At 52.2% G+C, this 22,792-nt stretch overlaps 1 protein-coding gene across 2 annotated transcripts; it reads left to right on the top strand.

Moving 5' to 3' along the window:
* Positions 1-420: 420 nt before the first annotated feature.
* Positions 421-22,219, top strand: Irf8 (interferon regulatory factor 8). 2 transcript variants are annotated; one of them, XM_052728861.1, is made up of 9 exons: positions 421-495; positions 3,905-4,079; positions 7,916-8,099; positions 10,641-10,729; positions 11,414-11,519; positions 12,625-12,672; positions 18,929-19,309; positions 19,790-19,905; positions 20,441-22,219. In XM_052728861.1, exons 2-9 carry the CDS (start codon positions 3,906-3,908, stop codon positions 20,615-20,617), a joined length of 1,275 nt encoding a protein of 424 aa, XP_052584821.1. In that variant the 5' UTR covers positions 421-495; position 3,905; the 3' UTR covers positions 20,618-22,219. The 2 variants fall into 2 exon arrangements, with proteins under 2 accessions (XP_052584821.1, XP_052584822.1); XM_052728862.1 differs by lacking the exon at positions 421-495 and adding an exon at positions 3,099-3,137.
* The last annotated feature ends 573 nt before the right edge of the window (positions 22,220-22,792 follow it).

Here is a 22,792-nt window from a genome sequence, read left to right as displayed (position 1 = left end):
TCGTCCAACACGCAGCTCTGGGACCGGCCTTTGCTCTGCAACCCCAACCCGGGCAGGTGACACCCAGGGCGCCCCCGACACGTGCTCGAGACAGGGGCGCCCTGGAACCTGAGCCACACCCCAAGGGTGACCTGCGCACCACCAGCCGCCTAGACCTTGGGCGAACGCCCCAGCCCCCCAAGCCATCCTTGGGGCAGCCCCCTCCCGCGCCGCCCCCGGGGATAAAGAGTGAAAAAGGACTCAATGGGGCGCGGGTTCGTGCAGAAGTGATTTCTCGGAAAGGCGAGCGCTTCAGAGAAGGCGGACCCAGCGGGCCGCTCTGGATGGGCGGCGCCCGCGCCCCTCCCGCGCGCCATTGGCTCGCTCGACCGTCGCTCTCACGTGGTGGACCCGCCCTCGCCCCCGCCCCCGCCCCGTCCTTAAAGGGGCGAGAGCGTCGACCCAGTAGCCCGCGGCTGGTTGCCGAGGCGCGGGCAGCGTGGGAACCGGCGGCAGGTAGGACGCGGCCGGGGAGGGCGCGCGGGCCGGGGCTGTGTCTCTCCCACTTGCTCCCAGACCGAGTGTAACAGCACGTTAGCAGGTGCCTGCTCCCGAAGACTGGCTGCTTCTTAAAGCTGCAACCACCACCACCACCACCACCACCACAACAAACCCCCTTTCCCCTTGAAATTTGCCTGATGGGCAACTTCATGATGAAGAGAGATAGTGACCCCTGTATTGTAAAACCTGCCAATCTCCGCGCGGCAGTCAGGTTACCAAGAATGAACTATCCAAAGCAAGCAGGTGGGCTCGCCCAGGGACCTACAGGCTTTGATTCTGACGTCTGATTGCCCAGTGGTGCAGGACTTCTCTGACTGCGCCATAGCCCAGCTGGCCCTGGCAGGAAAGTTATGTTCCGTGTGGGTTACAAGCTCCCAGGACTGGTTTGCTGTGAGCTTGGCCCCAGGCTGTAGGGCAGACATTTCCTGGTGAGAAGGGTTACTTAGCCACAGCGGGGAAAGGGGTTCGAGGGTAGAAACTAATAGAAACTAGCCATAAATGTTCTAGAATTTTAAAATTGTCTCCCGTAGCTCACTTTTTAATTTTTTTATTTTTGTTTTGAGATAGGGTTTCACTCTGTAGCCCAGGCTTGTCTGGAAAACCTGGTGGTTCTCTTGCCTTATCTCCCTGAGTGTTAGAATTTCAGGCCGAGCCCCCACTTTTTTCTTTTAAGGCCAAAGATAAGAGCAGTTACACCACAATTCTGGGTTTGTTCTTTTTAAGTTATGGCAGGGCTCCTTCATGAAGATCTGGGAGTGATTCAGTGACTTGAGGAAGCTTGGGGCCACAGAGAGAAATGGCTATGATGGGTTTCCGCTTAGTGGTAGCCAGAGTGGTGACCAGGGCGGAATGAAGGAGATGGTGTGGGGTGAGCCCTGCTACACATGGCTGGTGCAGATGCTGACATCTGGGTTGGATGAGCCCCTGCCGCCTGGTATCACCTGCCTTGTGAGGAGCCTGGCCCAGGACACGTTGCTCTGGCTGTGGGTTAACTGTAGACAGGACTGGGCCCAGAGAGGGACTGCTGCCTCAAAAATCAAGAAGAGGAAGCTATCATCATGTGAGCATGTTTATAAATTATTGTTGTCCATAGTTAGAAGAGGGTCAGGCTCTGCCTGCTGGGACCTCAGAGGTGATTGCAAAGGGATTAGAAGGGATTGTCCATGTGCTGAGAGCCAGAACCCAGCTGAGGCTTGTCTGTAGAATGAATACAATCACTTCTGGGAGCTGGGGACAGTGCTGACAGTTTGTGCTGTGCCCAGGGGATGGCTGTCCCTCCAAGCTTCTCCTCTGAGTGAAGAGGAGGCTGGGTTAGAGGATTTTAGCCTCCCAGCTTTCACGGTCTGTAGTTCACCTTTCCTTCCGGTGACTTCTTTTCTCTGTCACCCTCTAAGACAGGTGTCTTTACAGTTTGGGGGTGTTGGTCCTCCGAGGAGCCCCGATGAGAAAGTGCTGTTCTTTTTCTGGGAAGAGCTGTAGCCATGCTAGCGAATTCTCTTTAGATTTCAGGAGGCTCAGGTGCCAGGAGCTGTGGTTTACAAATCCATCTCCAAGGGAGAAGTTGGGAGGGTTTTTCTTTGACATATCCTCAGACACCAGTCCCTCTGTTGTATCCTGAGTCGCGCCCCCCGCCCATATTCATCCTTGCAGCCCACATAAGATACTGTCAAGTTAGGAAGACGCTCCTCTCTCCTCCCTAGAACAAGTGGTGGGAGCCAGCACCCTCCTTGCTTTGGAAGATACTTGGTGGCATTTTATTTCTGTTCTTGGGTATTCTTTTCTGTCCCATCATTTATAAACACTTAGAATTCTGGGGTTCTTGAGATATCCTCTCTTCCCCTGCTTTTCTGGTGAGGGTCCTCAGACTGAGGACCAAATGGCTTCCCAAGGTGAAGAGAGCCCTTGCTGAGGTCAGGGTTTCCCAGCCGAAGTGCTGTTTTGCTTGAGATGTGGCCCAGGTGGCAAGAGCACTTGCCTGGCATGCACAAGCTCTGGGTTTCGGCCCTGTGAAGGAGGGAGTGGAGGCAGGAGGATCAGGAGGTCAAGGACATCTTCGGCTACCCAGGGAGTTGGAGATTGGCTTGGGGTATGAAAATTCCAAAAATAAAACAAGAACGGAACCTGAGTCCGACTCCGCTTCGGCCCTCACCTGCTTCCAAGCCCGCAGGTGGCAGCTGGGACTGTTGGGTGGCAAAGCTGAAACCAGCTCTGGAGAGATCTCGCCTCCCTCTTTCAGGACCCTGCCTGCTTTCCTGCACCCTCTGCTGCTTGCAGCGGCCTGCAGTTTCTGACCTGCATGCCTCTTCCCAGCAATCCTGACTACCGTTTTGCTTTGTGGGACACGCTGGCTCTAGATGTAACCATGTTCTTGGGGACATCATGTTTCTTCACTGCTGATTACTTCTTTCTTTCCTGCCCCAAGAGGTCACATTTTAATTGGAAGACTAGAAATGCTGTGTTCTAGTTTTTGGGGGTGGGCGTCTGTCCAACTGCCTCGGGGATTTCCAGGCTGTTCTTGTAAATGCTGGCTGCAAGTCTCTGGGCACAAACGTTCTCTTTCCCCCGGCGGCGGCAGGCAAAGCTACCTGACAGTACTGGTGAGAATGCCCAGCTGGTGAGGGTGTCGTTAGGTGTCAGGGGTGGTGGGGCCTGGAGACAGAGCCCCCGGGTGGGCTTTGCTCTTGTCTAGGGCTGGTCATAAGAGTCCCTGAGGATCTGTGTTACTGGAGGAGTCCTCTAGGGCACAGACTCTGACACAGGTACTTTACACACATCACCTAGACCGAATCCCTAACACTCCAAGTTTAAATGGCTTTAAGGTCACCCAGCTGGAACATGACTTCAGCTCTGACTCATTCCCAGGGGGAATAAGACCCTATCCTGTTTTGTATTCCTGTTACCACTCCAGCTAGGAAAGGACAACCTGTAAGAGGTAGCCTTTTCTTTCTCAGGAGGTGCTGCGGTCCAAGTCTGCCAGGGACAGCAGTCCCCTGGGCATCAGTAGTTCAGCTTGTTTTCAGAGTGGTGGGCAGCTCATAGCAAAGTACAGCATCATCTAAGAGCGACTTCTTCCCAGCAGGTGCCCTCAGTGTCTGGAATGGGATATTAGGGGAGAGCTGGAACTCATAGCCAGAGCGGTGGTGGGTGGGGCACATCTTTGGACAGGCAGTTCTGAGTCCCTCAGGCTTTCAGTTTTCATTTGGGTTTAGAGTCATGGGGCACTACTGTTTTCTCTTGGCACTGGCCCAGACTTCTCCCAAGCCAGCACCTTTGTGTGGACCTCTGATCTTCCTGTCAGTTCTGGGGTCACTGTGACTCACGAAGCCACATTTGTTATACTAAAAGATTTGTTTTTTTTTCCAAGGATGTGTGACCGGAATGGCGGGCGTCGGCTCCGGCAGTGGCTGATCGAGCAGATTGACAGCAGTATGTACCCGGGGCTGATATGGGAAAACGACGAGAAGACTATGTTCCGTATCCCTTGGAAGCATGCCGGCAAGCAGGATTACAATCAGGAAGTGGATGCTTCTATCTTCAAGGTAAAGGCTCCCGCGTCCCCACGCGGTGGTTTCTGATTTCTCTCTGGCTCTAGAGGTACTTAGGAGTGTCCTGATGACTGAACAATTAACCCAGTATTTTAAGAGAAACACTGGCTGAGGAGTGCTTGGATCTGGCATGTTCCCCCATGAAGTCAAGTGTGCTTTCCACCTGCTCTGCACCCCTTTGCCTTGAGGTACTGCCAGGCTCTGCACAGTACTATGGAAGGCTTCAGTCTTTTCTCTTTCAAAGTGCGACTCCTCCTTGGCATGACAGGGCTAGCTGAAAGGGTGACAGGTTTCCATCCTTGCTTCTGGGTCAGGGTTCGAGGGACATTCCGAGCCTGCACTTGATAGTCCCCCTTCTGAGGACACTGAGGGCAGGCCAGACAGCTGGGGTAAGAGTCGGCTTGAACTGTTCTTTTTTTTTTTTCCCTCGTCTCATCCTGTGTGGCAGGTGATACTCCTGTTGCATTCTGCAGGGCACTGAGAGCAGCCGAGGCTTCTCCAGGGTCTCATAACCCCTCTGTGATATAGCCAGCATTTGGGATCAGGGGGCTCAAGGTCTTAACCCTTTATTGGACTGAGAAGTAGGGCAATTTCTCCCTAAGGACCAGGCCAGCCCAGCTCTGCAGGCAGGCTGGGTCAGGAGTCCCCTGTGGGTTGTCATAGTCACCTATGGGTGTTTCTAAGGCCCTAGGCATCTACATTTCACTCTGGGAGTTTCAGAGTCCTAGGTCATGGTCAGCCCAAACTTCTACTTTGTCAGCAGCTACAGCCTTGGTGGTCTGACCCAGAGCCCAGGTTGTAAACCACTGCCTTTAGTTCTGTGTGTTCTGGGGAGCTGGGGCTGGGGAGGAAGGTCATGAGGGTCACAAGGCAGATTGAACTGCTGAGGACTAGCAACTGACTCAAGACTGTGGTCCAGTGGGGGAGCATGGCCTGCAGAGCACTGTGACAGCCAAAACTGTCTTGGATGCTGTGCTTTGGGGCACAGTCTTCCCTTTCCAATGAGGACCCTGAACTGAGCTGGTGATGACTCTCACTGACACTGAATTTGAGGCACAGGGTACTGGCAGAGAGACCATCACGATTCTTCCAGAGAAAGGGCAGAGCGCTGGCCCGGGGGTCTCACTTGTTGCAGGAGATAGCAGGTCTCTCTTTAGCCAGTTCCCTACTTCAGTGAACCAGGAGTCCTGAAATAAAGCCCCAGATTTATGCATCTTATGCAACGTGCTTCACTACCAACAAGCCGTTTCAACAGCATTGAGAAGAATGCGCAAGATTCCCGATATGTTTCCGTTGGTTACGCAGTCGCTCTGTGTGGCAATCTGAAATGAGACAATCTCGGCAGGAATGGCGGGAGAGAAACGGGTACCCACCAAATAGGGAGGCGAGGGATGGGGTGGGGAGGGGCGGACAGCCTGGGAGACATGGAGCAGAGAGGGGCTTTTCTGAGCTGTTCTGTATGGGGCGGGGTATCTCTGCATCATCAGCCAAATGCATCTTGGCTGTTGAAGGGACCTCCCCTGTGTTGAGGCCTTGGACAGAGAGAGCCATATTAGGGACTTTTTGGTTAAGTAGGAAACCTGCTATTCTCAGACTATTAAAAACTTTGAAAAAAAATGTAGGTATTAAGGAAAAGGTATTTGCTTGCTTTTCTACTGGGGAGAGGGGTTATACCAGAGAGCCCGGTGCGGTCTGTAGCTCCAGCATCTGGGGGCCTGCTTCCTGTGTAGACCACAGATGGAGAATGAAAAAGACACTGAACTTACATCAATCAGGCAAGGGCTGAGATTCCCTGGGCCCTAGTGGTGATGGGACCAACTGCTTAGCACTTACCTAATGCACAGAGGGCCTTGAAGGAAGAAATAGGAGTTAATTTTTATTGTATTTTATTTTGAGTCTGGGACTTCCATAGTTCAGGCTGATCTCAAACTTGCTATATAGCTGAGGATGACCTTGAACTCCCGATCCTCCTGCCTCTCTCTGCCTCCCGAATGTTCAGATTATTGGTGTGGGTCACCATACTTGGTTTATGTGGTGGTGTTGAGGATTGAAGCCAAGGCTTCATGCGTGCCAGACAAGCACTCTTAATCAGCTGAGTGAGGTACGTTCGTGATGTTGATTTTTAAAGTGCAATAGGACACAATGTCAGCAGAGGAAAACTTTAAGCCGTGGGTCCCGGGACGACCCACTCTGGAGCTTCAGCTCTGGGTGACCCCAAGAGACCATGCCGCTAAGACAGTCCTTTAGAGCTGGTCTCTGGCCAGATGTGACGTGGCTCAGGGTAGGCCCCTGCTGGCACTCAGTGGTGTCTCAGAATGCTTCCTGACCATGAAGTCTGATTTGATGGTAGGGGCCTCCAGGCCTTCATCACAGAGGAAGCGTGAGCCCAGAATGAGGGAATGAACGGGGCAGTGCTGCTGAGGCACCACAGTTCCATCGTGTGCCCCTGACTGGCACGCTGCTGCGGCATCTGTGCCTCCTCAGGTGTCATTGGAGTGTGGGCTCACTCAGTGATTTAGAGAGGGGGTCTTTACTCCCAGGGCAGAAGTTCTGGATTGTATATCCAGGGGGAGGTACCGTTGGAGAATGCTCTAGACAGTATGTAAGATGGTCCTTACCGTGGGGACCACGCTGAGTATCAGTGGCAAAGAGAGAACCTTCCAGTAATCATAACCCTGAAATCACACTTAGTCTGGTTGGTTGTTCTTCTCTGCTTTTGAATTCCCAACAGTCCACAAGTCAGTATGTGGCCAGCAATGCAGTTTATAATAAAAGCCAGAGTTGGAAACCATCTACTTAAAAAATATTTCTAAAAGTGGGCTTGCAACTATGTCAGAGAGGAAGTGGTCACTCAGGCTCAGTGGTAGGAATGTTCTTCCAGCTTCTTGCCGAGCAGAAACGCAGAATCCGGCGCCAACAGTTCAGAGAGCACTGGCCTCGAATGTTAAGTGTTCCCTGGAGCTGTGCATGTGCCTTTGGAAGCCAGAGGGCCATGTTGGGTGTCTCCGTCTGTCATCTTCCACCTCAGTTCTTTGGACCCAGTCTCTCACTGAACCTGGAGCTCATGGACTAGGCTACATTGGCTGCCAGTGAACCCTAAGGATCCTTCGGTCATCGTGTCCCTAGTGTTGGGATCACAGGCACACATACCCAGCTTTTTCTGTGGGTGCTGGGGATTTGAACATGTTTGATGGCAAGCACTGTATTGACTGAGACCCTGCTTTGAATTTTGGTCTTTGCTTAGATCATAAGCTTTGGACAGGTCAGAAAAATTAACTATTAAAAAACTATGTATGTATAAAAAACAAAGACACTTAACAAGGAGAACAATTCATTACATTTTAAATGGCTAGAATCATGCAAAAAAAATGAAAACAAAATTTCTATTGAAAGGAAAAAAAGTGGTGATCACATTCAGACTTTTTCACATGTTCCCTTTTTATGCTCAGGGCTTTGTTTGAAAAAGCAGAAAGTCTTTGTTTTGACCATTCTAGTGAAGCCATGCACACCTTCCTCTTTAAGCTTCACGACCTCAGGCCCGCAGGCCCTTCAAGCAAGAGAAGGACTTTGCCAAAGATGCATCCTAGGGTGTGGGGAGCCTGGGGCCTGGGTTCAAATTCTGGCTTTGCCGAGTGTTGCTCTGGTCTGTTCAGATACAGTAGACAAAGTGGTCTTCCTGAAGTCCCATTGAGTGCTGACCTTGAACAAGAGTTGATGGCCAGGAAAGTCTGGGGGGTGGGGCGGGGAGAGGGCCGTGCGGTCCTGTCTTCGAGGTGAACTCTGTGGTCTGTGTCCCTCCGCGTTGACTGTGTTTCTCTTTCTTTCTTCAGGCCTGGGCAGTTTTTAAAGGGAAGTTTAAAGAGGGGGACAAAGCTGAGCCAGCCACGTGGAAGACGAGGTTACGCTGTGCTTTGAACAAGAGCCCAGATTTTGAGGAAGTGACTGATCGATCCCAGCTGGACATTTCCGAGCCATATAAAGTTTACCGAATTGTCCCCGAGGAAGAGCAAAAATGTAACTATCTGTTGGGGCCAGGAAGCCTCCCAGGACCCTTCCTCACCTTCCCCCTTCTGCTCCATTTAGCCTTCGGTCTCCACAAAGCAGGCATGCCACCCACAGGGATCGGGTGCCTGCTTTAGCTAAACAAAGTTGTTCTCTCTTGTGTAAGCAGACCAGAGAGCTGGTCTGCTGACCTCACAGGCCATGTGCTGTCAAGTGGTAGCTTCCTGCAGAGGGAGTGGCCACACAGAGGCAGGGAAGGCTAGCCTGGGTCATGGCTCAGAGCGGGAGCCTGGCAGAACCCCTGGAGCTCAGTGTAAGCTCCCTTGAATAGGTGTGAGACTTTGCCGCAGCATACATGCAATGCAGAATTCCTTCTTGTTTTCTAGAATTTTCTACAGGGGAGGCTGGAGAAGATCGAGCGGGCAAGGAAGGCATGGGTCACAAGGTTGAGTGAAAAGTTCTCCAGTTAGACAAGACAGCAGCAGTGACCTCACTGATGGCCATGGCGTGTGACTACTGCCAGGGATAACATCATTCCTGAGGTCTCTTCCAGCAGTAAAATCCTAAAAGCATCTGTAAAGGCATGAAAGCAGAGACAGCCCAAACCTGCCATACCCACTGAGTGTGCCTGTCTGTGCTCTGGCCAGACATTACTAATCAATCAGAATGTACTGAGCTCAGTGCTAACCTCAGAATCCTTTTATACTCCTGTCCTGTGCAGAATCAGAGCTGTTTAATCTCCATCATGAGTTTGTGAGGGTTTTTGAAAGCTTTGGTTTTCACAGCCACTCCACACAGACCCAAGAATTTTGTGGAGTTGTGACTTTTTCTTTGGAAACTTACTGGCAGGCTGGTAAGAGCTGAAACCTTGCCACAGTTCTTAGGGCTGAACACAGATTCCGGGTTTGTCCTCATCCTTTGGTGGGGGTACTGAACAGCAGACATGCAGTTTTTTAAAAAGTACAAGTCATGACTCAAGCATCTACATAGTGAGCCAGTGCCAGAGTGTCTGTCACACACCAGGGGACTGACCTGGTGACGAAGCCTGTCAGAGAATATGGTATGCTGATACAGCTAGTCTGTTAGGGGTAGGAAGTACGTTGGTGTGTGTGTGTGTGTGTGTGTGTGTGTGTGTGTGTGTGTGTGTGTGTGTGTGTGTGTGTGTGATCCCAGGACTCAGGAGGCCAAGGCAGGAAGGAGGATTGTATCCTTAAAGCCAGCCTGGCCTGCAGAGTCAGACCCTGTCTCAAAAACAAAACAAAATCCCCCAGAGAGGAAGCTGAGCCAACTGAGGCCTGGCTGGTGCAGGTGGTACCACTGTGGTCGGCGGTGATGCCTCATCCGTCCTTTGTAGCTTAGGCACCTGCAGGTGGCTACCTGGTTTCACTGACTCAGAACCCCAGTAGGTGACCGTGATAAGACTTACACAGTGACCTTCCTTAGAAAAGCCTCGCGGCTCCCAGGGCCTGGCCCACTCTGTGCTGCCTCCAGAAGAAGGTCAAGTAGCCGAAGTTACTCCCTGCTCTAGACTGTTGGTCTTCACAGCGATTTGAGGCAACAGGGAAGTTGATCTCAGTGGCCCGCTCCCCCAGGATCAGCCAGGCTTGACTTGGTAGGACGACCCTGGCTTGTTTATAGCGTGGGTGGAGCCCCATCACCTGCAGCGTTGGGGGTGAAGGAGCAGCAGGCTCTTGAGCAGAGGAACACAGCATTTGCATAGTATTTGCCCTGGTACACTGTACTGTGAACTTGAGTGATTTGCTGGCCTGGGGGTGGGGTGGGGCGGGTAGGTGGGATGGGGTGGGGGGCTTCTTGCCCTCTGCTTGCTCCAGCAATGGCTTCTAAGTGAAGCCCTGCATCTGGATGGAGCAAGAGGGAAATTGCACAGGGCCCCTGGGAGTGGGGGGCCTGGCGGGGGGTTAGTGGTCATGCTGTTTCTCATGGGGGCTAACCTTCCAAGGCAAACTTCTGATCAGGGAAGAGGTGCAAAGTGGGCCAGAAGCCATCTGGACCCAGATGCTAGCCGATGAAAGCTTTGGCCCCCCTGGGAGGCAGGGGGAGGCTGTGAAAAAGGGCACGTGTGTGACTTTACCATGTGGCAGAGGTGCGCAGACACACACATGTATATTTGGAGAGGACAAAAAGATTCCTGCTACCTGTCTCCCCATCTGCCAGGGTATTTTCCAGTAAATCTCTGGGTGTTTTCAAATAACCCAGACTAGCAAACTTATCTTCAATATGTAGACAGTAAACGTCTGGTATAGAATGTACCAGGCGGGGCTCAGATAGAAGGAAGAAGCCAACCAAAGTCTGGTCCCTGTCCTTTAAAAGCCTTGTGTTTACAACCCCCACCACCCACTTCTCTCTTTTGACTTAGCTGATCAGATGACCAGGCCATGAGAAGGCACAGCTGAGTCTTTCCCAAACCTTCTAGCAGCTGCTGGTCAAAACCAGTGAGGACGCTGACCACCTCTGTTTCCTTAATTCAGCATTTTAAGAAAGGTTGCAATGCTTGGCTGCCCTGGGTCATGGTGTCCATCCCCTTTCCCATAGGCAAGCTGGGCGTGGCGCCGGCCGGCTGTATGAGCGATGTCACGGAGATGGAGTGTGGGCGCTCTGAGATAGAGGAGCTGATCAAGGAGGTGAGTAGACGCCTCCCAGATGCCTGCCAGGGAGGGACAGACACCGATTTTACCCCTCACAGGCATGGAGAGTCTCAGGCTCTCTAGGGAAGTGACAGTCCTGGCTGAAGAGGCAGAGTGAGGGGCTCCCAGGCCACCTCCCCAGGCCAGTCTTCCTGCATGGCCTGTCTCCTCCTGTGGGAAGTTGTGATGTTCAGGGAGGTCTTGGTTCTGCATCCTTTCACCTTGTCCTGTTTTCAGTGTACATTTTTTTTTTTTGTCAACTCACTTGAGCAAGTAGATGGCTATGATGCCGCACCAGGGTCACAAGCAAAGGAGGTTTCAGGACCTCTGGTAGTTGGATGTGTCCACCACTGAGTTCCCAAGATCCCCATGGCTCTCTGAGTGAGGTTCTCAAAAACAGTGTAGGATTGGTTCAGTGTCACCCCACAGGTTGCCCCAGAGCTGGGTCATGTCTCCCCGCCTCAAAAGACCAGTGAGCTTTTTCATTGCCTTGGCAAGCCTGGTTAGACTACCGGCTCGGTGGGTCTTACGAATGCGAAGCGAAGCCCAGGCTCTGTCTCATGAGATAAAGGTAGCTTTAGTTGTGTATCTGATATTGGGCTTTACCAACATGGGCTTGGGGGAGGACTGTGCTGGAGACCTGTCACTTAACCTGTTATTTTCTGTCACCTGGTCCTGTAGCCTTCTGTAGATGAATACATGGGTCTGACTAAAAGGAGCCCATCCCCACCAGAGGCTGGCAGGAGCCAGGTCCTCCCTGACTGGTGGGTCCAGCAGCCCAATGCAGGTGAGTGTGGATGGCCAGCACTGCCGGCCATTAGGCGCTTTGTGTTATGGTTGGGGGTACACGCCACTGTTAGGCTCTGTGTCCTGTGGAAGGTTACTGAGTCCAGATAGGTGAAAAACCACAGCCATGAACTGAGTTAGCCAAGTTGTAGCCTCCCAGGAAGGCAGGCACAAGTGTCTTGGTCCACAATAGGTAGTTAGGCATGGCCACTCTCCTCCCATATGCCCAGGAAATTGAGAGGAGGAGTCTGCCGACATACTCAAGACTCAAGGGAGGCCACAGCTCTCAGCCACCCTGCCTTCTCCTTCCTGGCTCACCATAAGGTTTGGTGTTCTCTTCAGACATTCAGGACACTCCCAGACCCAGAGAGACCCAGGGCTTCTGGAGAGAAGGGAGCTCAGTCAGGGCAATAGCTTGGAACCACACTGGGCAGTTGCATGTCTTGGTGGTGCTTCCGTTTACTCATCTATAAATTGGGGACACCAGTACCTGCCCAGTGGAATTAGAAAGTTAAATAAGGGATCCACACCTCTGTTAGCATCTGGCGGGTGCACCCAGGCCATGGATGCTTAAGAGGGTCATTCACCTGGGCCCCTGCTACAGCATGTGAGCAAATGTTATGGCTCATGGATACCTTGGTTTCCTCCTTTGCCTCTTTTCTGCTAAGACGGGAGCTGCCAGGAGGTCTTAGCTAGCCCTGCAGGCCTGTGATATTTCCAGACTGTGGGTGTTAATGTCTTGCAAGGGGCCCTGTGTTAAAAGATGCCTTTGGGAAACCTGCCTGGGATCCCAGGCTCCCAGGTGAGACAAGCCTTGGTTTTGTGTATAGTCTAGTGACATCTGGGCCAGATTCTGGCAGTAGGAAGGAAGCATGGTCCTGTGGATTGCTGGCACAAGCGCAGGATCCCAGAGCACTGAGGAAACCCTTTACCCTGATGAGTTCCTGTGTTTGTGAGACTGAGAGCTCACACGGAGTGAGATCTGCCCATCAGCATCAACACCAGCATCATTAGCGTCCCATCCATACCCCAGGGACACTTGGGTCACTCCCTGCTCATAGCACCAGCCCAGATGAGAATATACTTTTTTTTTTCTCCGCCTACAGGCCTACCCCTGGTGACCGGGTATGCCACCTATGACGCACATCACTCAGGTACCAGGCTCTTCTGGGTGGGTGGGCATGGCACAGGCTCTTTTGGAAAACAGTCTCGTGACCTGGGTGGGGTCTTGAGGTCCTATGGACAAGTGTGGCTTGGGGGTAGGCTTTGAGGGCTGCCTCCCCCTCTTCATTCTGTGTAGTGTAGGAGCAGGCAAGTGGCCCAGGTTTGCTGATCTCCCTGAGGTGGCCGTAGTCAGTCCAGAGGGTCTTCAGAGGCAGCAATGCAGAAGAGAGTCAAGGCTGCCCTGCTGCCTTGGCCTCGATGGAGGGATCTGGCCTCTTGGAGCATCAAGTTTCTCATACGTGAAGTGCTGTGAGGATCCCGTGTGCTGCACTGTCACTAACACTGTCTAGTAGGGATACAGCTGGCCAGTGTCACTCGTACAGGGTCCTTCACCTCCTCTCACCTCCAGTCCCATAGTGACAGTTACAGTGATGGTTGGTACCAATGCTGATGGCCATGGTGATGATACTGATGGTGCTCATTGTATGGGTGATGCTGATGGTGATGATGCAGGTGATACTGATGGTGCTGGTGTGGATGCTGATGGTGATGATGCAGGTGATACTGATGGTGCTGGTGCGGATGCTGATGGTGATGTTCTATCTCTGAATTCTCCACTTCTCTCCCTGTGCCGTCTGACTGTCTTGTTGTCTGTGGTCTGTGTTATTTTGTCTCTCTGTTCTGTGGGTCTGATGTCTCTCTGTCCCTGACAAAGTGCTTTGCTCTGTGATTCTTTAAGGGCACAGAAAACACAGTATGTGAAAGGACCGAGGAATTCTTTTTTTTTTTTTTTAAACAGAGATCTTGAACAGAGTTTTACAAGGAAGAAGTGACTTTGCTGACCCCAGCTGACCCAGAATAGCACTTAGAGCTTCAGATATGTTATTTATTTTTATCCTCATGTTGCTTCTAACACTTATGGGATATTTGTTTTATTTAAGATTGCTTTTAATCTATTGGCCACTTTCAGCAAATGATTACCACAGCATGCACACAAGCACACATGTACACACACACACACACACACACACACACACACACACACACACACACACTATTCTGGGGCATAGGAATGGAAGAGTACGTAACTTAAGATTAAAGCTATTGTTTAGCTTGGGTTGTACAAACTTATTGCATGGGAAATCCAAGGCATAGTAAGGTCAGTTACATTGTTTTCTTAAAAGCAGGTTAAACAGGCAGAGAACGCAGCAGGGAGACAGATGGAGGACATAGCTTCAAATGGTCTCAAGGCAAATTATTAGCCGGTTTGCGGGGCCAGGTTAACTGCACAGGTTCAGTTTCTGAAGGCAAGAGGTGTTTCCAGAAAAAAGCTAACCCCACAGTCGATGTTTCTGATGGTAAGATGGTGGTGATGCCCATGCTGCTGCTGAGACTGATCGTACTGGCGCTGGTGATGCTGTTGGTTACGGTGCTGATGGTAATGGTGGTGGTGATGATGATGATGATGTTGATGGCGGTGATGGTGCTGGTGCTGGTGCTAGTAGTTTTGATAGTAGCGGTGATAATAGTGATGGTGATGATGATGGTGACTGGTGTTCACGGTGCAATTTTGGGTGCCAGGGTTAAGGCTGACATTCTTGTGGGCTCTTTTTCCTCCCTCGCTTCCAACCTCCTCTAGGTTATGGAGGTAGGTTGGTCCCCATTTCACAGGCCCTGGGTGGTGAGGCTGCCCCATGCTCACTGCTGCTTGCTGTGGGACTGGTGGCATCTCTGTACATTCTCAGGAGCCGCCATGTTCTCTGGTTTCATGGCAGACCCAGTGGAGCTCAGGGAGAAGCGTGCCCTGGGGACCATCATGGGGGCAGAGGCAGATGCTCACTAAGTAAGAAAAATACAAAGGAAATGATGCTCTGTGTAGTGCCAGACTGTATGTTGGGGTCCTTCTAGAGCTGTCTGTACATAGAGACCATAGTTTGTTCAAGTTTCTGAGGGCGTTTGCCTCCCAGCCTGTTCTCAAGCCTCGTTAACCCACTCACAGGAAGCCTGGGGTCATGGGCCTTTAGCCTTGTTAGTCCTGGGCTGTGGCCCTGAGAGTCTGCTGACCAATGCATTCTGGGTGCCATGTTGGCCGGGCCCAGACCTGTGGCCATCTGAGTGAGAGGTAAAGTTAGGCTGTGAGGAGGAAGTGTCCTTGAGCCCTGCAGAGCTGTCTCAGCATTTATGAGGAAAGCAAGGAGTTCCCAGTCGCCGCTGGGAGCAGATGCCCCAAGCTCCTTTTCCAGAACCCAGGTCACACACCCTGTCTCTGTCGATAAGCCGAGGCCAGGGCTCCTGACTTCCTGACTACAGAGATGGCAGAGAGTGAGATGGATGGGGAGGAGCGGTAGGGAGCAGGGGAGACTGTGGCACCGTGGAGAACCTTGGCCTTCAGGTCTGCCCCATGGTAGCTGCCTCCCTGTGGTAACCAGTGTTCTGGGTCTTTAGATCAGGCTAGGATGGACTTCCTATATGTCAGAAAAATCCAGAGGTCTGGCTTTTAAATTTTTTTTTTTTGAGACAGTCTTAATGTGCAGCCCGGGATGGTTATGAACTCACGACCCTCTTGCCTCAGGCTCTGGAGTGCTAGGGCGTGAGTCGCCACTCTTTATTTGCCGTCCACCCCCAAGTCTCTCAGTGCCACCCTGCTGTCAACCCTCCCCGAGGCTGCCGGTGTGTTCCCAGCCTGTGTGTATTCCATAGATGGATCAAACAGTGAGCCTTTTCGGCATGTCTCAGCATTTCAGAGTGAGCCAGAGCCAGCCTGCTGTGGGGAGCAAGGCCAGGCTCCCCCACAGAACAGCTGGCCTGGCACACCTTCATCCCTTCCGCCTCACTTCCTCATCTGCAAAAGGACTGCCGTGACCAGTAACACACGGCAGGGGTCTGATGTGTGGATGGGTCCAAAGCACCTGGCTCAGCACCTATCACAACCCCTGCGGACCAGGGTTTGTGGTGCACAGTCTCAGGGGACTTATTTGTGGACCCAATTTTGCCCTGTTTCCCTGGCTCATGTGGTCCCAAAGCCCCACCCCCCAAGCTGGTGCTGTTGCCATCTCTAGCTTGTTGATGAACAGCAGGCACAGAGGGGTGAAGCCACTTGCTTTAGGTCACACAGCTGTGAGGAAGCAGTGCTGGAATTCTGTACTGAAGGGGATGCTGACGGTGATGGTGCTGATCCTGATTTTATGATATTAATGGGGGGCCTGGGGTCCCATGTGGGGTGAGCTGCTGGTGTCTTCTGTGGATGCATGTAAAGCAGGCTGCATCAAGAGTCTTAGAATCTCAGTGGGGGAGGTGAAGACGCATCACAGCATGGAGAGCATTGGTCACCTGCTTCTCCTCTGGGTCTGTACTTGTCACTTGTGAGGTGTGGCAGCTTGGCACCACGCTCCTCCCACCTGTCCCTTCTCCAAGCTCAAGGTGCTACGGCAGGGGGTCACTGAGCCAGTCCTGCCTGCATACCTCTGAGACATTTTGCTGTTCCTGGGGCTGTTCCTGGGGGTGTTAAGGGCTTCTGGTTCCAAAATTCCTCTGAGACAACAGGGTGAAGTTCACAATGTGGACATAGCATGAGCACAGGGCACAGTGTGAACACAGGGCACAGTGTGAGCGCAGGGCACAGTGTGAGCTCAGGGCACAGTGTAGACACAGGGCACAGTGTGAACACAATGCACAGTGTGAGCGCAGGGCACAATGTGAACACAGGACACTGTAGACATAGGGCACAGTGTGAGCGCAGGGCACAGTGTGAACACCGGACACAGTGTAGACACAGGGCACAGTGTGAGCGCAGGGCACAGTGTGAGCACAGGGCACAGTGTGAGCACAGGGCACAGTGTGAGCGCAGGGCACAGTGTGAGCGCAGGGCACAGTGTGAGCGCAGGGCACAGTGTGAGCGCAGGGCACAGTGAGTGCAGGGCACAGTGTGTGCACAGGGTACAGTGTGAGCACAGGGCACAGTGTAGACATAGGGCACAGTGTGTGCACAGGGTACAGTGTGAACACAGGGCACAGTGTGTGCTCAGGGTACAGTGTGAACACAGGGTACAGTGTGAACACAGGGCACAGTGTGAACACAGGGCACAGTGTGAACACAGGGTACAGTGTGAACACAGGGCACAGTGTGAACACAGGGTACAGTGTGAACACAGGGCACAATATGATCACAGGGTACAGTGTGAACACAGGGTACAGTGTGAGCACAGGGTACAGTGTGAGCACAGGGTACAGTGTGAGCACAGGGCACAGTGTGAGCACAGGTTACAGTGTGAGCACAGGGCACAGTGTGAGCATAGGGCACAGTGTGAGCACAGGTTACAGTGTGAACACAGGGCACAGTGTGAGCACAGGGCACAGTGTGAGCACAGGGCACAGTGTGAGCACAGGGCACAGTGTGAACACAGGGTACAGTGTGAGCACAGGGCACAGTGTGAGCACAGGGTACAGTGTGAGCACAGGGCACAGTGTGAGCACAGGGCACAGTGTGAGCACAGGGCACAGTGTGAACACAGGGCACAGTGTGAGCACAGGGCACAGTGTGAGCACAGGGCACAGTGTGAGCACAGGGCACAGTGTGAACACAGGGCACAGTGTGAGCACAGGGCACAGTGTGAGAGGCAGATGCAATACTGGGAGCTCCATTCACTTAGAATGAAGTCCTAAATTGTCCCAGGGTGCAGAGGGGATGTGTCAGTTTGTTGGTGATACAGACACAGGGTTTACTCACATGACTGGTGGAGAGTACAGGGTGTGAGGAATAGGTATACTAGAACTACCACGTAACTGCTGACCAAGCTGACCTGGGCCTCAGTTTCCCGTAATGTGAGCTTGATGACCAGAACCCAAACAGCTGACTGTTTATTCAGGTGACTCTAGAACTCTAGGTAACTGCAGCAGGGGACAGCAGAGTCTGTGGACAGTGGTGGGCGCTCCGATTGATAGACCCTATGGAAGGGTCTGAGGATTCCAAATGTGCAGCCGTGTTAGCCCCGACAATGTGTGCTACTCACACAGGCCCGTTCAGTAGCGAAGTTGGTGGCCGGCCGCACAGCTCCAGGACACCGTAGGCTTGGGGAGCTATCAGCTTCTGTGGCTCCAGAGGGATGCCTGAACCGGTGAGAAGTTGAGGATGCATGAGGCTGCTGTTGGTGGAAAACTCTGTTTATAGCAGTTATGGAGCATCTCCAGTGTCCCATAGCTCTGGGCTCTTCTCCTCATTCCTGCAGTAGTTCAGGGTCTCCCTAGTTCCCATCATTGGAGCCCCACCTCCACGCTAGCTGTCAGTCAGGGACTGCTGGGCCCTCTGCATCGTATTTTTCCTGTCTTTTCACTGGGTGAGTTTATCTGGAATGCTGCCGTCCTTGCCTGTAAGAGGACACCGGCAGCACCTGTTAGACAGGAAGCCAGAGGCTGAAGCAAACGAAAGTCCACAAAAGCAAAGTACAGAGTTGGTAAATTTCCAGCCTCACGGCAGAGCGCTCCCCGGCCTTTCTGGAGGACAGGCTGTGTGCAGGATTTTACAGAGGTTTGCGATCCGAATCCAGGGAATCCCAGGTCATCCATCGTGTGTTGTGAAGATGATATTATGACGTCCACACGGGTGATGTTTCTTCCCATCTCAAAGGGAGGCCACTGAGTCCAGGGTGACAAGGGAATCAGAGCCCCAGGCGCTTCATGAGAAATTATGTAGGCAATACCTGCGTGGCTTGAACTTGGTGAAGTTCCCAGGCCTTCCTAGATTGTGTGTGTGTATGCTCACATGTGTGCGTTCATGTGTGTGCAGAGGCATGTGTGTGTGTTCATGTGTGTGCAGAGGCATGTGTATATGAATGTATCTTCATATGTGTGTGTGCATGAATGCATGTTTGTGTGTGTGTGTTCATGTGTGTGCAGAGGCATGTGTGTGTGTTCATGTGTGTGCAGAGGCATGTGTGTGTGTTCATGTGTGTGTATGTGTGTTGTGTGCATGTGTGTAGGCCAGCGGCCAGTCTTAAGTATCATTTCTAGGGCACTGTCCATCTTATTTTTTGAGACAGGACCTCCCATTGCCTTGGATCTTACCAAATAGGTGAGACTGGCCGGCCAGTCAGCTCCAGGGCTGGCCTTTCTCTGTCACTCAGGGTGTTTGCTGGGATTACAAGCAAACACCACTTGGAAGGAGGAATAGACTCTGAGCCTTTGGGAAAGAGGGCCTGGGGCTTCCCCTCTGCCAGGCCCCTGACTGCCCTGTGTTCTCACCCCCAACAGCCTTCTCCCAGATGCTGATCAGCTTCTACTATGGGGGCAAGCCGGTGGGCCAGGCTACCACCACCTGCCCCGAGGGCTGCCGTCTATCCCTGAGCCAGCCGGGCCTTTCCAAATTGTATGCGCCCGATGGCCTGGAGCTGGTGTGCTTCCCTACAGCTGACACCATCCCCAGCGAGCGGCAGAGGCAGGTGACCCGGAAGTTGTTTGGGCACCTGGAGCGTGGTGTGCTCCTGCATAGCAACCATAAGGGTGTGTTTGTGAAACGGCTGTGCCAGGGCCGCGTGTTCTACAGTGGCAACGCGGTGGTGTGCAAGGGCAGGCCCAACAAGCTGGAGCGGGATGAGGTGGTGCAAGTCTTTGACACCAACAAGTTCTTCAGAGGTCAGTACTGAATCACCTCACTGTCCCTGCCTTAGAGTTCACACCCACCTACTACCCTGTGCCACCTGTATCATGGACTCAGTTTACTCTTGCAGGGGGTGAGGGCTTTGGCAATGGTATAGATGGGGAACCCTTTGAAGCTTGACCTGCACATTCTCCCTGAGTAGCCTGGGGAGCCCTTGCCTCAGTTTCCCCTGCGTAGACAGGACATTAGAGTGGGGTCCTTTCCTTTCAGATTGTGGAGTTAATGAAGCTCGTGGTTGTTCCCTAGCCTGGGAACTGCTTAGAAATGCAGAGTCCAAGGCCTCAGCCAGCCCAAGCTCAGCTCCTTTACCTTGGCAGGGTCCCTAGAGAGGTGGCATGATTCAGTGTGTCCAGTCCTCAGCCTGTGGGCTGCATGTGGCTCCCTTCCAAGCTCTGCAGCCCACCCCTGGACTCTGACTACAGCTCAGAGGCTCACTGGTTTCTGTGTTCTTCCAGAACTGCATCAATTCTACAATGCCCAGAGTCGTCTTCCTGATAGCAGGGTGGTGCTGTGCTTCGGGGAGGAGTTTCCAGATACAGCGCCCTTGCGCTCCAAACTCATTCTGGTGCAGGTGAGAGCTGGCGGCTTCTGTCTTTTGCTCAGGCATCCTCACCATAGTTTATAATGGGGGCCAACTTTATCCCAGAGAGGAGACAGCAAGGACTGAGAATTCCACCCGTGTGACCAGGGCAGAAGGGGGCGAACAAGACCGCACATGGCTCCTGCCACCTCAGCGTTTTGTCTTCCCACCTTGGGAGTCTCTTCATCTGTGTTTTCCTCCTTCTCTTCCTCCCTCTCTCCTGATTTCCCTTCCTCCCTTCCCCTGTTCCTTCCCCTTTAGAAAATCTCCACCTGCCCAGTGGCCCTAAGGTCTAAGTGACAGATTACAGTCTTGTCAGTCCTCCTTTGACGGTGGTCGAGCAGTGGCATTCTGAGCATTGTCTGGCCAGGTTGGAGCAGTCCTGGGAGAACACCCTCAGCAATGTTCAGAAGTGCTGTCTGCCTGGCTCCTTCTTGTCACTGAGGGGCTCAGGCGACCTGTGGTGGAGGAAGGCCCCCCCATTCTCCTCCCACCTCTCTTCTGACTTCGCACACGGCCTTCGCAGGTGGAGCAGCTGTATGTCAGGCAGCTGGTGGAGGATGCGGGCAAGAACTGTGGTGCTGCTTCCCTGGTGCCAGCCCTGGAGGAGCCCCAGCTAGACCAGACCTTCCGGATGTTTCCAGACATCTGTGCCTCACACCAGAGACCCTTTTTCAGAGAAAACCAACAGATCACCGTCTAAGCCTCTCCCCGGGCCATCCCACCTCACCTGAGGCTCAAGCTTCACGATTCTGTGACTGAGAGGATTCTGAAAGGATGTGGACCCCTCTGACTAGGGTGGGCGGTGTCCTCCGTGGGGTCTCCAGAAGCACAGACATGGACACGCTCCTGCTCAGGCAGACATCGGAAGCTTGCAGGGGCTGTGGCCAGAACCTGTGATTAAAACGTTTGTTTCCTGAATTTTCCCCTTTACCATTAATGGTTATTCTTTCTGCATGTTGAAGTCACTATGACAGTTTAAAAAAGTCTGTGCCAATAGGGACTCCTTTGTCCTCCTTGGCCGAAGGTAGAGATTTATGACTTCCTGTGCTTGCCTCTACATAAGCCATCTTTTTACTGTTCAGCCCTTTTCTATTTGTTTTTGGCCAGAAGGCTGAGAAAATAAGTTGATGCATTTTTTTTAAAGAAACTTTTATAATGAGATGGTCCAGGTAACCGCTGTCTCCTTTTTAAATGGTTTTCATTTTTTAAACAATATTTTTGTTTTGCATGACCTACTGCCAACCACCTTGGACCTTTCCTGTAAAATGGGCAGATAATATAAATGAGTGTAGATATTGCTTGTGAGTTTCATATGAATTTTGGTTGTGGCTCATCGGTTCACATGACTCTGTATGAACTGGCAGTGGTTTATGTGGGGCGTGGTCGGACCAGGAACTGTGGAGGGGACCCACCCATAGACATCTCATCCTTCCATTGTACCACTCCACATCTAGTCAATCCTAAGACCCAGTGAAAAGCAATATCCAAATTTTGCTCTAGGCTTAGAAGTGCCCACCCATGTGCCGGAGGAAAGGCACTTATCTTCCATATCACAGAGCAGAATGTCCACCTGTAACATGTTGAACAGAAGCCAGGGTGGAAACCTTAGGGCGCGGCTCGGTGACTGAGGCCCGTTTGTGCCCCCAGGCTGGCTGTCCGGTCTAGTTCTAGTATGTAAGTAATTTAAATCCCTGGCTGTGGCGTCACAGGGACGCCTCCAGAACCGCTTCCTGTAGGAGTGAGCCACTGCCAAGGATTTAGTTTGGCTACCAGGGCGTAACAGGTGCAGATGCCAAGCAGAGGTGGTGTAGGGAGCATCCTCTCCCTTCCAGAGACCTCCTCGATTCATTCTCCTTTGTGACCATCCTGGATCTCTCCTAATGTGCCAGCGTTCCACAGAGAAGGGCAGGGGAAGCTTTACCCTGTTGACTATTGTTCTGAGAAGTAGGGGAAGCATGAGGGTTTGGAAGACAGTCCCAGCCAATGAGGGGCTCGACAGGCCACGCCTTACAACCAGAAAAGTCAGAGAACATGGAGAACATCATGGCTGCTGTGTGAAGGTGGGCCGGCTCAACAGATACCGTCGCCAGAGTATGGGACACCTGCAAACAGAACCCGGGGCTTGCTTCTCCCCCTCGGTCAAAGCCAGGACAGTCTGTCTGCTGGCCATGTGTCACATGTCACCCACCTCCTGTCTCAGGGAGTGCTAACACACAAATATGTAATCCAAATATTTATTTTTGTATCCACTTGAAAAGTATTGATCTCATCCTTTATTAAAGTAAATTACTCTTTCATAAAAGTGATATCTGTTCTTTGCTTTTAAAAACTACTCTCAAATATAATTTTCATTAGATTCCAGGATTTTTTTTTTAATTTTGATTAAAAAAAATTGAGACAGGATCTGACTCTGTAGTCCAGGCTTTGAACTCATTGCAATCCTCCTGCCTCAGCCTCCTGAGTGATGGGAATATAGGCATGAGTCACCATGACTTTGAGGATTCTTAAAGAAGGAACTTTAAAGAAATAATGGGCTGAGATTTTAAGGATTTAGAGTTTTTGTTTTGTTTTGGTCCCCCCCCCCCCCAAAACAATGGCAGAAAGGCCTGGAGAATGGATCAGGTGGACAGAAGACACTGGAGAGCACGGTGGGCAGTGGATGCTGTTCCGTCAGAGGCCTGTCTGGGTTTCAGTGAGCCCAGGCTGTGTGAAGTGTGGGAGGGCGTGGAGGAAGGAGACTGCACTGGTAGCACCATTCTGGAAGCATCAGGGGGCTAGTTACCAGTCAGGTGATGAGGAATGATTTCCACTTACATACACATGCTCATACTGGACACAAAGCCCAGTATGGTCCCTCACTGATGCCCCATCCAGC

Source organism: Peromyscus californicus, unplaced genomic scaffold, assembly GCF_007827085.1.
Source record: "Peromyscus californicus insignis strain IS unplaced genomic scaffold, ASM782708v3 Scaffold_8__1_contigs__length_139910024, whole genome shotgun sequence".
Lineage (NCBI taxonomy): Eukaryota > Metazoa > Chordata > Mammalia > Rodentia > Cricetidae > Peromyscus > Peromyscus californicus.
The sequence above is the reverse complement of the archived record's forward strand: the minus strand, read 5'-3'. Positions and strand labels throughout refer to the sequence as shown.